Source organism: Thunnus maccoyii, chromosome 19, assembly GCF_910596095.1.
Source record: "Thunnus maccoyii chromosome 19, fThuMac1.1, whole genome shotgun sequence".
Taxonomy (NCBI): Eukaryota; Metazoa; Chordata; class Actinopteri; order Scombriformes; family Scombridae; genus Thunnus; species Thunnus maccoyii.
Window position 1 is genome coordinate 18,664,643 of NC_056551.1, and position 13,992 is coordinate 18,678,634.

The 13,992-nt window shown below is 39.2% G+C and overlaps 1 protein-coding gene across 1 annotated transcript in view; it reads right to left on the bottom strand.

Annotated features, from left to right (window-relative positions):
• LOC121885652 (potassium/sodium hyperpolarization-activated cyclic nucleotide-gated channel 1) overlaps positions 1-13,992 on the bottom strand; it is a 74,410-nt gene that overhangs the window by 40,666 nt on the left and 19,752 nt on the right. Inside the window, exon 3 of the mRNA XM_042395323.1 lies at positions 1,941-2,102. Coding sequence (XP_042251257.1) covers positions 1,941-2,102 — 162 coding nt within the window. The remainder of the gene's footprint in view (positions 1-1,940; positions 2,103-13,992) is intronic.

A 13,992-nucleotide genomic window follows, 5' to 3' on the forward strand; every position in this document is an offset into this window, starting at 1 on the left:
CCTGCAGGGTTTTTGACAGCACTGTCAGCCAAAGTGGTGATCACACTGGCTGACAGAGGAGGAAGTGGAGCCAAAGTCTTGTCTGGTTCAGGTGTGGTAAAGCTCACCAAGACTCAAACTGATGGCAGCAGAGCAAATAAAGAATGAAGAGGGCACAGCAGCCAGCACTATTACACTCCTCTACAGATTTTCCATCACCTTTCTCTCTATTTTCATTACAGTTAGGTTGACAGGTATATAATCTCGAGACAAGACTGGGATTGTAAAACCTATTATCTTGAGTTGTGCTGCAACAGTAAAACATAACAGCTTCGACTGACAACACAAGGTTTGAATGGGGCTACTATGATGATTTGACATTTAGGGGGCAGGTAACAAATTACAGTACAGGTTTCTTTTCCCTGTCATCTGATGCGAAAATATTGTATATACATACATACACCCAGAGGTGTACCTTTATTCATTCGCATACATTTTCCTGATTTAATAACCTTTTGTGTGTTCAGACCTAATAAGATGACTTCTGCATCGACTGTTCTCCAGTGCCTCATCAAACATCGGTCTAAAACAGTTATCACATCAAGTTGTTTCCATGTTTTTCATAGATTTCTTTCAAGCGTTTCACAATAACAAGCTCAGATTGAACTGGGACTCTGTTGTTGTCAACAACAATTGTTATCGATTCCCCAGTCACTCCTGATTAAACGTCTAACTCCCTTCAATACAATGGACATGCTGTAAGTTATTTACAACTGTGTTCTGAGGCTACATTTGATATGCTGACAACCCAGCGATAAAGTATACATATAAACTGACCGTTCAATGAACCCATCTGCCGAACAGATTGTCCAATCATAATTTAGCAACTCTAAACAGGCAAGGCAAGCCTTTCAAGCTTTGGATTTCTCTACATACCAATTTTGTTTTCCAAAAACCCAAACACAACAGCAAAAGTACAAGGACTGGGTTAAACAGTGTGTTTGTTTGCTTTAACATGAAGACAATCCAAGCCCCCAAGGACAGCATCAGCCTTTGAAGCCAATTTGACATAGTGGCCAAACCGTGTAATTACAAGTTCCTCGTCTGTCACATGATGCACTCTGGCCCAAAAATACGTTTTCCCATAGAATTACATTGTGAAAGAGACGTCTGTAAATCAGCAAATACATTTTTTTGAGCTTCACAACCCCGATCATCATTAGCATGTCTGGCTAACTACTACCTAGTAATCCTTACTTCCACGTACGAGGAGCACATCATTTATAGGCTAGGTTACATCATTTTGTGGTGTTACATGTTAAACACACACACATAAAACCCTTATTTACAACTAGCATTTTCACTGTGTGGTATTTTCCCACTATGTGGAAAAGTTTAGGCTAACTTTAGCAGCTCTGTCCTGCTATCAGAATTAGAGACGTTTACACTCTAGCAACCCCTGCCAATGTTACATGAGATATGAGACATATGTTAGGCCTTATTCTAAAAGACTTTTCTCTTGTAATGTTAGTGTTCATCACGTGGAAACATTAAAAAGTCAGCTGGAGACTGCTTTTTCAACCAACTCGTGGAGCCAACATTGGCTTAATTAGCTAGCTGATGAGCTAATAAAATCTGTCAGTGATAGTTTTCATTTCAGTTGGCAAAATCGATGGTCACCGGATAGAAATAAGAAGCAAGCTTTTGTCTACCTCTGTCTGAAACCAAGCACCCATTCTTTTAAAAATTACAAAGAATTTTGAATCTGTCACTGTTATCACTGTAAACTACATTTTTGCTGTGCGACAATGGAAACTTTGACAGGCATAGAAAACAAGGGGAGCAGGGCTTAGTAAACATTCAGTTGGAAAACTGCTCTGCTAAGTTCAACTGACGTATCTACAGATTATATATATCAAATGCCAAAAATAACAAACAAAAGAGAAGAGTGCAATACTTACAACCATACCGTTTAGGGACACCCAGCAGTCAGGGGGGAAGTCTTGGAGGAGAGGCACCAGATACTGGAGACAGCCATCCCAGTGACACAGAAGCAGCATCATCCCTATCAAATTAAATATTCTTACCACAGCACTAGCCAGGTCATAGGTCATATGGAAAATCTGCCAAAGAGAAAGACAGATAGAGAAAGAGAGAGAGAGAGACCTCAGTTAGACCTCTTCAGTATCTCCTTTGTTGTGTGAATATACACTCAAATACATCATTTATGTACAGTGTTAAGAAGTGATACAAACCTCTAAACACAATGCTTAGGATTTAGATCTGTTAGTATCACTGAAACATCACATGCATTGGTATTTTAGAGACAAAAGATTAAAAAAAAAAAGATTAAAAAGAGACTTAAAACGTTCACAAAAGTACAAAGTCACTTTTGAAGTGGATGGCATGGTGTGCCTGTTTGGCCACCAGAGAATTTGGCTGCCGCCAGTGTGTGTGCGTGCCTCTGCACTCACAGATGTTCAGCTGTTCATAATTCAACATGGCTGCAATCCAAAACAAACTGACCAGTAAATATACAGCACAGAGTACTAGGTAATGGAGAGCGAGAGTTTTTCAGGGGATTACTGAAAGATGAAGGGAGTGCACACCTCTGGAATAAACAGCCAGTAAGTATGCCACGGACCGATGCAAGTGTCGCTGCCGGTGTGGCTATGTCATCAGAGCAGGAAGTTTCAGAATAGAAAGTCATCAGTGGGGTGAATAAGCATAATCTGCAATGAGAAGCAGTTTCATTTACATTGGACCTGGGCGAAGAGAATTGACTCATGCTTGGCCGGCTGTGGCACTAATTCAGAGTTTCTCATTAGCATGAGAAACCCATTTCTTCTTTCCAGGTTAGTTATTCCATTAGCTTACTCACAGTGCAGCTCAATTTCTTCTACTAAAAAAAGTTAAATATGGACAAAGATGGTCGCTGATTGGAGGGTTGTGCATAATAGACGTGCCCCATTTGCCAATTTGTTGAATGAAAGATTTCAGGTAATTGTTTCTATTTTTAAGTTGATGGCTTTCCATTCCCTTTAAACTGCATATTTTACATATCATAAGTGTGATGACATTTTAATTGGGCCTTAGAGTATGGTACACCCAACTACCAAGAGGTTTTAAAAAAAAATGAATTCACACAAAGTTGCTACTTTGAGCAGAGTTTCAAAGTTGGAAATGGTGCAAATAAAATGAAAAAAACATCTAGTTCTTAAAGTAATACACTGAAATATTTTGTTTGAATAAGAAACTAAATTGTTTTATCGAACGTCAAGATTTTCTAATAACTTGCTTTATTTTATTTTAACCCTTAATCTTTACTTCTGTCTTTATTTCTGTCCTCAGTTTCATTTGTGCTTTCTGGTGTGTACACATTTTGGAAAAACACTGACCACTTATTACCAAATTGCAAAGGCTACTTACTTCATCTTACAGTGCAATCACTCCAGAAATCACTCCAGAAAAAGAAAGAGAGGCTGAGTGTGGACTTCATGCTTACATGTATTTTGGCATAATTCAGACCAGTCGTGCCATGCAAAATCTGCCATTAAACCCCAGGTGTTTTAAAGGCTCTTTGAATCCACGTCTCTCCACCCCGGTCTATTGTGACTGTCCTGTAACCTTTCTGCACAAAGGACAGTGTCCACACAGAACAGAGGAGAGAACAAGAGGCTGGGCTGATGCTCAGATCCCTCTGTGGTTCGACTCATCCACAGGGAGATACAGTGCACTGCCCTGAAAGGCTAAAATTAGCCACTAGCTTACAGGATGGCTGTCTCAGTGCACCCAGTATCTCTTCTGCTGCCTACATCTTTATTCTTAATTTAGAAGAACGCTCTCTCTCTCTGTCGCGCATGTGTGTGTGTGTGTGTGAGTGAGTCTTCACATTCATCACAGTTTGATGACTTAATAGGAAAGAACAACAGACGCAGGGCAAAACAGATAAAGACAGAATGGGAGAAATAAAATGATAAAGGTAACTAATAAAGGTGCGTATTCCTAGAGGACTGCGATAGGATTGGAAAACAGGAAGTAGCACTTTGGTCCCTCTTTGAATTGCAAATGATTCACACCAGGCAGAAATAGAAAAGGGTCGACTGCTTGTCTGCATTTTCCTCCTTCAATTAGGGCATAATCCAAAAACAATACAAAAGAGACTTTGCAAAATTGAGGCTCAGGGTTTGCGGGGAAAGCAAGCGACAAGGCTGTTGGATGAGCCTCAGGTGAGATGTCTGAAGGTTGCAGAGAGGTTTTACAAATTCCCAGGGACCGTTTCACTTTGCTGGGAAGCCTCTGCAACCTTTGGGTCATGCTCACCGAGGGCAGAGAGGGAATGTAGATGTAGAAACTCATTAACACAATGTGGGATTTGTTTGGGTTTGAGTTTCAGGGGCACTAGTCTGACAAGTCTGCCAGTGTCAGCAGGTAGCCACGAGGTAGTAGTCTATTAATAGAGCTCTTAATAATAGAGGCTCTGGGTGTAGATCAGTGGTCAGGTCAGAGGATTATACAGGATAACCTTCATTATGTGGTGTAGGGATGTATTAGGCTGAATTTTAACTATTTGAAACAGTGCAGTGTTGCAGTTGTTTGCAGGGACTGAAACAATCTCTTGGCATATTTCATTTTACTTGTGATAATACAAAGAATGGAATGTATTCTACCTCTTTCTTATGGTAATGACTACATGAATCTCACAACAAACCCCAAGAGATACAAGAAAATAAAAGATGGAGTGAGGGTGTAGAGGGAGAAAGTTAAGGTTCACTCTCATATTGCATACAGAGGTCTGCTCAGGGGGAAAGGGCATACAGAAGGCTGTGGACAGAAGGCCCTATGTCATGCTCAGGATATGTGTCAGGACAAAAAATCTTAAAAACAGTCCTTTTCCCAACTTGCAAACATTCTCATCACTCAGCAATATCTACTTTCTGTGATTGGTGAGTTGCACTGAGGCCACAGAAAGTGAGAAAGCAGCGTGAGTTAGTACAGTTCACAGTGGTGAGGGAGAGGAGCAATTATCGTATAGGCCTATTTTTCACTGCCAATGTTTTTTTAAAAATGTTAGTGAAGCGAACCAGCTCTAAATTCTTCATACGCACTCTGTCAAGTAAAAGAAACGTCTTTTCTACTGTACATTTAAAGCGATTACTAGGGAGTTCAATAAACCCTGGAAACCCTGGAAATAATAACTGATAATAACTAATAACTAAAAATGCAGCCTTGCAACAGAACTTTTCTCAACAGTATGTTGATTCATAATAGATAAGGACCGGAGTTTTCTGAAAAATGATCTAATATCGTTAAATTCAATATTTATGTTTTTTTGGTGCCTTTAACGAACAACATTTCCCATAAGTCCTAGACATATCGTTTAGTCATATTATTTAGTCCATGAGCTCAGATGTGTCTGTTTAAATTTCTTATAGCAGATGCTATAATGGATGCTGAGCTGTCTTAGAATATGGAAAGTAAACTCCAACATGCTTCACTTTTTCTGAAAGCCCAATGAAAGAAACGCTAAATAAAAGTCTGCATTTAGTTACGGAAGCGAGTGGAACGGAGGCTAATCAGACGTGACGTCATGACTTTGGCTCTCTGGAGGTGAGGAAGTGCTTTCTCCAAGAGGATTCTGGGAGTGGCTGCCGTGCCAGCCTGTCTTGCCGTCTGATTTGGGTAGCTAGAATGACCTTAGATTGTGTGCTGTCGTGCAAGACCCTGTTTCTTTTTTCCATTTCTGGTCTGATTTGTTGTTGTGTCAATGTATGGATTTGATTTTGTTACCATGACCATCTGTTTGTGTTGATCCATGTAGTTTCAAAGTGTAGCCTGGCACACATTGCCTGTAAAAGATCTACGTCCTCTGTGCAGTGTTTGTGTTTGTGTATTTGCATGACTGTGCCCATGTGTCTCAGGATGAAAGTGGCCCTGTAAAAATCTTTAACCACCTGCTCACATTACCAGTACACAGTACAGCACGGCAGTGACATTTCTGAACATTGTCCCTATGTTGTAGACACAACAAAGCAGTTGACCTAACAGCATGCCCACTGGAAAGATCTACATTAATTTTCAGAGAGCTCTCTCCTCCACCATAAGCTCTCATAAACTGCATGACAGTAGGAAATAGGTAGCACTGATCAGCATCACCAATACTCTCGTCTGGCATTGGCAAAATATAGGCTTAGAATTAAGTGCATCAAGCTTAAATTTGACCGGGGACAGGGGCATAGGTCAGCATAATCCTCTAATACAGTGGAGACAAACAGCCAAGATGTGATGTGATAGCAGCACAAGGTCACACTCTAGTTATGTCCAGCCAGCAGGGAGCTCATTCACATTTGGCCTTTCCCCATCCGTTCAACAGCACAGTACGGTAGAGTAGATGAGGATTTGGATGTAAACCTATTGCAGGTGGTGTATTTACATACACAAAGAGACTTCTATTAACAGGATTTATAAGACCGCGGGTAGTAAAACTTCATTGCATCAGTGCCATCTATACCGTCTGCATTACCGCTGGATAAGACAACAAATCAATTGACAACTAACAGGGAAGGTGTTACAGTATGTGTCTGAAAGTCATAGAGGTGATGCAACTTGTGTTATACTTTTAAAGGTTTTACACTGCTACAATCTGTCAGTTTGACGTATGTTCTGTGGACTGACATTTTGAATCTGATGTGCAGAGAAAAGAGCATGCAGGAGAATTACTCATCATCAAGCTGTGGGCCTTGAACACGCAATTACAAAGTGTTCTTTATGCATCTTCAAATTGGACATGAGTGACCTCTGTTTGAGGTTAGTGAGGATTAGCGAGGGACTAATTTGAGGGGATTAAATCCACCACTGGCTATTACATTGAAGGATGACAAAACTGCTTCCAGGAAAATCTGGAATTCTCCTGCTTAACATCGTCTTGCAAATCTCCTTTTGGATCTCTCTTGGTTTTGCTTAATCACAAAATTACAGTTGAACTTTGGATTTGAAAAATCATATTATCATGTAATGGGAATTCACTGGGATTTAGGAAGTTTCATGTTTTTTTCTTCTGTCTCTCTTCTTATATCTACCAAAAGAGTTGTTGAATTCTCTCTAGATATGAAAAACAACTTCTGAAGACAATATACTGCCTTAGATGAGGCTTAATATGGAATATTTTATGTTCACTAGAAACACATTCCCAGTGCTATTCTCTCCCCCAAGAAAAGCATCTCGCTGGAAGTAATTAGAGTTCACATGAATGCAACGCACTATGCGTAATCGTGTTGATATATGTATAGTTCCGAAATAAATAAACATAAATAGAGTTGGCATTATTTCAGAGCTTCAGGCAACATACTGTGTGCTCTAGGAAGCTAATCAGTCTGCAAATCTGTCTACAATGCAGACTAGAAAAGACTAGACTCCACAAGAAGAGGAGAGAAAAGAGAAGCAATGTTGTACTCTCGATGCCAACGCAGAGTGAAAACCGCAAAAACATTGATTCACTGCATAAAAAAAAGCTCTGAATCTTCAGCTCAGAGGCAGTGCATTTAGTTAATGAGGCCCAAGAGCAATTTGTAGCCAGAGACTTAATTAAAAGGCAGGTAGTGATCGATGGGATCTTTACACGGGCAGAAAACAAGTAGCGATCCATTAATGTAACAGAGAACATTTTTAAAGAGGAAGTCATTATTTCTTCTGTGCATGTACTTCTCTGTCAAAAGATTAAAGAAAACAACTTCAGTTTCAGTTGTTCTTTCTTGATGATTTAATTAACATGCATAATTTGGCTTTTATTTTATTTATTTGGTTTGATTTTTGAAGTTGTTATAGCCTGATTTTTACATCATTTCAGCAATTAACCTTTAATGAAATAAAACCATTTGACAAGCATCTTAATAGTGAAGTTATCTTGAGTATTTCATGTAAAAACAATCAAATATTTCTATCACTGAGTCAAGTCTTGAACACAGTGTACCGCACTCCTGCCAGTGACGAGCCACAAATAATAGAATTATGTTTCCCTCCATTGACTTTCTTTTAAAGTCTGTCATTTCATTTCCATCTTACAAAACAAATAATGGACTAGGGACTTAACTGCTTTATATGTTATAGTCGCTATATTTCTCTTTATTTTTGTTGTGCAGTTACTTTGATATGAATTATGCGACACATGTAATCCATAAATGTCTGAACATATCCCTGTGACCTACAGTAGATGCATATTTTTGATCATTACATATTTGAGTGTAGGATAATAATAGATATGTGACGTTGTAGATGAGATGATGCTTCTCTTTACTGGATTAGCTACCAAACATTAATCAATGCGTTCATTTAATTGGCTAAGTCATCCTTTGGCAAATTGTATCAATCACAAGTTAAAATAAAGACATTTTCTATCCAAGTAGCTCCATCCTATGGGGAACGCAGCCGTTCATCTGCTCTGTTTTCCATCATTTCTGTGTCCGTCAGCAGTATTCTCTTGTTCTTCCACTAAGCACATCACACTGCACCGCGAGCCTAGCTCCCTTGCCCGCTGTCTCACCCGCTCTGCGTCTATTTTGGTCGTGTGAGCGTGATAACCTCAACACTTCTGTTCTGCCTTAATCTGTGCTCTACCATTCAGAGCTGCATTGGCAGAAGCAGCATCCTCCCGGGCAGAAGCCCACACTAACCCAGGGGTCACATTTATGATGTTTTCTGCATGTACTTAATTTGTGGATTGTGTGGAGATACTGTGTTGGTAATGGCTTTAGGACTGAAACATTTACTTGTTATATAAGAATCTGGTTTCTGTTTTCTATCAGTGCTTCAATACATCATGACACACACAGTGTGCTAAGCAGGAGAACTCAGGGGCCATTTAAAGTTCCTCTCCAGACATGTTTTAAGATGTACTGTATGTAAAAGACTCTATTTTGAATAATAATTTGTGTCTCGTTAAAATCCTTAAAATGACATCTACTCCTTCTCCCTCATTAAAAATTGCAGAATCTATGATTATGCAAATATATTTCCTCTCAAAAGTTTAACTGTTGGACGCAAGATGTTTCCTACTTCACAGTAATGTCCATTCTCAGTAGGTCTGCACTGCAGGCTTCAAGTTTCCACATCACACTTGTGTAAGTTGAATATTGGATCAGAATTGGCTTTCAAACTATTTGTGATGTCAAAAATCCTGCTCATAGGCCACCCCTTAAAATTGGATTTTCAATGAGCACAGAGAAACTTTCCACTTTCAGCAGATGAATGCGAAAACAGCCTTCTGGTGTCGAACTCTGTAAATACATCATTCTACACAGTGAAGCTCAAACATGCAACTGAAGGAACAAGAAGAAAGAGATATTTTTGAGTGGAGGGGGACTTTAAAAACCATAAATGTGGACATTATTCTGAGTAGGGATTAATGTATGCAGTTAATGTATTCCATTAATTTATGCATATTCTTTTAGAAATTTCTTTCAAGGCTTGTTAAAGTCTGCCTTATGCTGTGAAAGGCTCAGTGCATCAGGGGAACAAGTGAACATATTTATGGATGAGGAGGAGGTTGAATGTTCTATTGATTTGTACCTGTAACCTGAGCGGTGGTAACAAAATAGCAACATCAGCTCAGCACTAAGAAAACATGTACACATGACGGACATCTCCAAATTTAAGCAGGACTCGTACCTGTGCACTGATTACTCATTAGCATAACGTCAAAGTTGCTGAGAATACAGATGAGTATGGTATGAGTGGACAAACTATTTAAAAACAAGCCAGCAGGCTGAAGAACAACTGCATTCCCACATGACCCATTTTCCCTCCAATTGTCTGGTTATGCAAGTCTGTTTCAGCACGACAGTTTGAAAAATCATTCCAGGAATTAAATCAGTGCCCTCAGTCTATGATGGAGGAAAGAAGGAAAGAGCCAAAGAGCTGAGAGATGAAAGGGAGGTAACGGACAGACCAAACGCATGCATGCAACATCTACCCGAGGCACTGCTACCCACCATCCTAACACAGAAACAAGTCAAATCCATGAAATACAAGGAAACACCACCAGTAAAATATTTACTTATACATATAAAGTAAGATTGCAATTATGATTTTCAATTAACACTATTTGTCTGCAGTTGGCATAGATATATTTTTATATTATTTCTTATGTAGCAAAACCTCTAGCCTCTATGGACTGAATGTCTTACAGCATGTTTTATGTGAGTTGTAAGTTAATATTACCAATTACCTGTTATTTTAGCCCATGTGTGAGTACATGGAAAAAAGTAATATTTAAAAAGAATAGTTCTACATTTCAGAAATATCTTATTTACTCTTATTTGCTTTCTTGCTGAGAGTTAAATAAGAAGATTGATCCCACTCTCATGTCTGTGCCTTAAGTTTAGAGCTAGAGCTAACATAGTATAGAGACTGGAGGGGTAACAGCTAGCATGGCTCACTATAAAGTAAAAAAAAAAAACTCCTGTCAGCATGTCTAGCTCAACTTGGTCGCAAATAAATATTTTCAGCACCTAACTCCTTTTTACACTTGTTTGTGTACCTGTTAAACATGCTAGCTAGTTCACCCTGCTTCTAGTCTTTATGCTAAGCTAAGCTAAGCTTTTCTTTTTATGTTAAATGTTATTTTCCTGAAAAAAAGAAACCTAAATTATCTGACAACTTTACATTTTATTTTGAACAATCAAAAACATATATTTTTTTGTAGCACATATAGACGTTTATCATGTTCTGTCCCACTCACTATTACCTAACCCAATATAAGAGCATATACAATTCACCACGCGTCTGAATTCAACATTGATTTGTCTATATGTGTGTCAATCAATCAAAGTGTCGTTGTCAAGGCTGTTGCTAGCCTATGACGCTTGCGGCTCTTTCTGACAGAATGTGTCAGTATGCTAACGGTTAGCTGTCATGCCAAAGAGAGAGTCGGTCTTTTCTAAAGAGCTCCAGGGGGGTTACTCCTTCCTTCACAAAGTACCTGGCAAGAAAAATGCTGCGTTCTGCACACACTGCAAGAGTACATTATTGGTCATGCACAGTGGAAATGCCAATATAAAAGATCATATTAAGATGGCCAAACATAAGCGGTGGTTTCCCTGATAGCTAAGAGCTCCAAAAAAGAAACTCTAAATAAGAAGAAAGACTGCAAAGTACCCAGCAATCTTCTTAAAGATAACTTTCTTTAAAGGCTCTTACTCAGTTTTTGCTATTAACAAGGTACAATTGTGATTTAACATTTTAATCTTTGTAAAGTCGCGACCAGCTCATGGCATAGCGATGTGAAGATGTAAATTAAAGTTACTTCTATGTTATAACCTATGAAGTTATTTATAAGCCACAAAGAGATTTGTACCTTGTTTTTTAAAAAAAAAAAAAAAAAAAAAAAAAAAAAGCTGGCAGAGAATGTGTCAGAGTCGGCCATTTAGCTGGCAGCATGCACTTGTGCACACTGACAAATGCCTTGGTGGTTTTTAGGGGACAGAACATAATTTTTTCGTCTGCTGAGGCGCTGTCCATGATGTTGAAAGGTGCACTCGGTAGGTGTGCTGAGCACTGAAATAACCGTCCCCCGTCCTGATGAAAACGTCTACAGTGTATACATGTACACGTGCATGAACGTGTTGTACACTTAAGGGTCCCGGTATGGAGGGTTGAACATATGGTCATTCTAATCTTGTGGCCGTTTAAAATTCGAACCTTGAACATGCTTATTTTACAAACACAGTGAGTATACTCCATGAATGCAGGCAACCATGCCGAAAGATAAAAACACAAAAGGAAAAAAGAAATAGATAGAGAGAAGAAGAGACAGAAAGAGTTAGAAATGTTATTTTTGCAAATGTCACGGGGAAGTGAAAGATAGGAAGGGCGAGTGTTTTAGTCTGAGTTGTGGCTGTGCTAAGAAGGCAGTCAGGGAAGATTAGTGCCCATGTGAGAGCAGGAGGGATTTGACTGGATTGCACAGGGTGACCTGCTGTGCTCATGTAAACATCAGTAAGATGGACCCTTCCTACCACAGTTTACAGCGAGGACACACCCCTCCCGATATGCCGGGAGATAGCCTCGCTGTATGATTTTAAACTGGTGAATCATCCATACTCAAAGCTGCCATTGATCCTTTCTGTGCACTGTGGCCTCTGAAGCTCAAACAGAATATATAATGGCTCTCCCAAACATCAAAACACAAAGTGCTTTATAACCAGCATGATAGTAAATACACAGCTCTATGGGGTCAGTATGATATTATAATCAGTAACCTAGAGTGCAGCAATGGCATATTATCTAGTCTCACATGTGTATCATCATGACTACACCTGATATGCTACATAATCTAATCTGTACTGCACTCACACATGGACATCTACGATAATAATTTTCTATAGTGTAATAATAGTTCATTGCTATAATGACGCTCCCATAAGACGGTATAAATTGTTGTGTTTAGATTCATATAAACAGTTCAATAGATGAGCACAGCTGTCGTCGTGACAGATTGATGTAGGGTGTTTCAGCGAATCCATCCACCAGCACATTAACTCTTGGGAAGTGAAAGTAGAAGAACCCTAAATGCTTCACTAGTTACTAATTAATTAATTTGCACAAGGCATCATTACAGGATGTCTGCCCCCCCCTCAATGTGATAACTATGGGATCATTATAAGAGCCCCATGGAGAATCAGTCATGGAGAGTTTTAGTGCAGTTTAGACCTTAAGAGCTTTTCCTACCAGGATCATGAATGCATCTGTTCCCCTTCAGTGAGACCCTCCCCACAAACCCCCGACATAACCCCCTACACTCAACCAGGCAACCACCAACAACACATCAGTGAACAAAAATAACTGAGATTAGCCTAATCTCCACACTTATCACTTTAGCTCCCTCCCAAGACTATATCTGTCATCCGTCTGCTTACTGTACTGTGCACACCACGCAGCAGGAAACTTGTGTTCACAGGGGGATATCCCATATGAACATGGGATCAAAGTTGCTTTCTTACTTAAAACTCTACAGGGACTTAATACAAATTAAGAAAATATATATATATCATTGCTGCATATCAAAATATGGGTTTAAAAACAAAATTATGCTAAAAAAAAATAAGCAGCAGCTGTTGGAAAAATAGCAGATGTTGATTTTGTTTGACTGCTTTGGGGCTGCTGAAACACTTATACCCCAGGCTCAGTAACGGAAGATAGCAGTGGTTTGAGGACACTGCATGTATTGTTTACTACTCTGAATGGTAGCAGAGATCTGATTTGTATAGCATAAAACCTGATTCCATTTGTCTTTCAAGGAGAAAGATTTATGATTAAAACACTATTTTTAAAAAAAATATTGCATAAGACTTAGCGTCCTGTCTAGACAAACTATTCCTTCTCTTTTTCTCTGTCCCTTCCGCTCGGTGTCACTGCCTTCCTGTCTCGCTATCTGTTTCTCTCTTTGCTGTGCAGACATGTCCGTTTGTATCATACATCAAATAAAAGGCCGAGGTGAGAGACAGACTGACAGTGACAGTAAGAGACGAAAAGAGAGAGAGACGGAGAGAGATAAATAGAGGTACTCCCAGTGGAAGAGTATACAACATTTTAAATGTCATACATCAATTTACAGTGACAGTATGATACTATATGATGTATGATCAAGTGATCAAGTTGGCTGAAAAAGCCAACGGTTGTTGGTGTTGGCAGACTGACAGGAATCTAAGCTTGATGAATATGATGGGTTGTTTTTTTTACCAGTAACATGTTTTGTATTTTGTGGTACAGTATGCAAATTCATTGTTTTAAATCTTGAAACATATGGTACGCAGCATAGGAGAAATTGACTATCTAGACTATTTTTTCACTTTAAAGCCTTGTAGGCTCTCTCTCTCTCCCCCTGTTCTATCTATTTATGAGGATATCAAGAGGACACACTTTTGTTGTTTGAGTGTGTGTGTGTGTGGTACATCCAATGTTTGATAGCTTACATCAAGAGTAAAACTCATGGACCACATCCAATCCACACTTTTATTA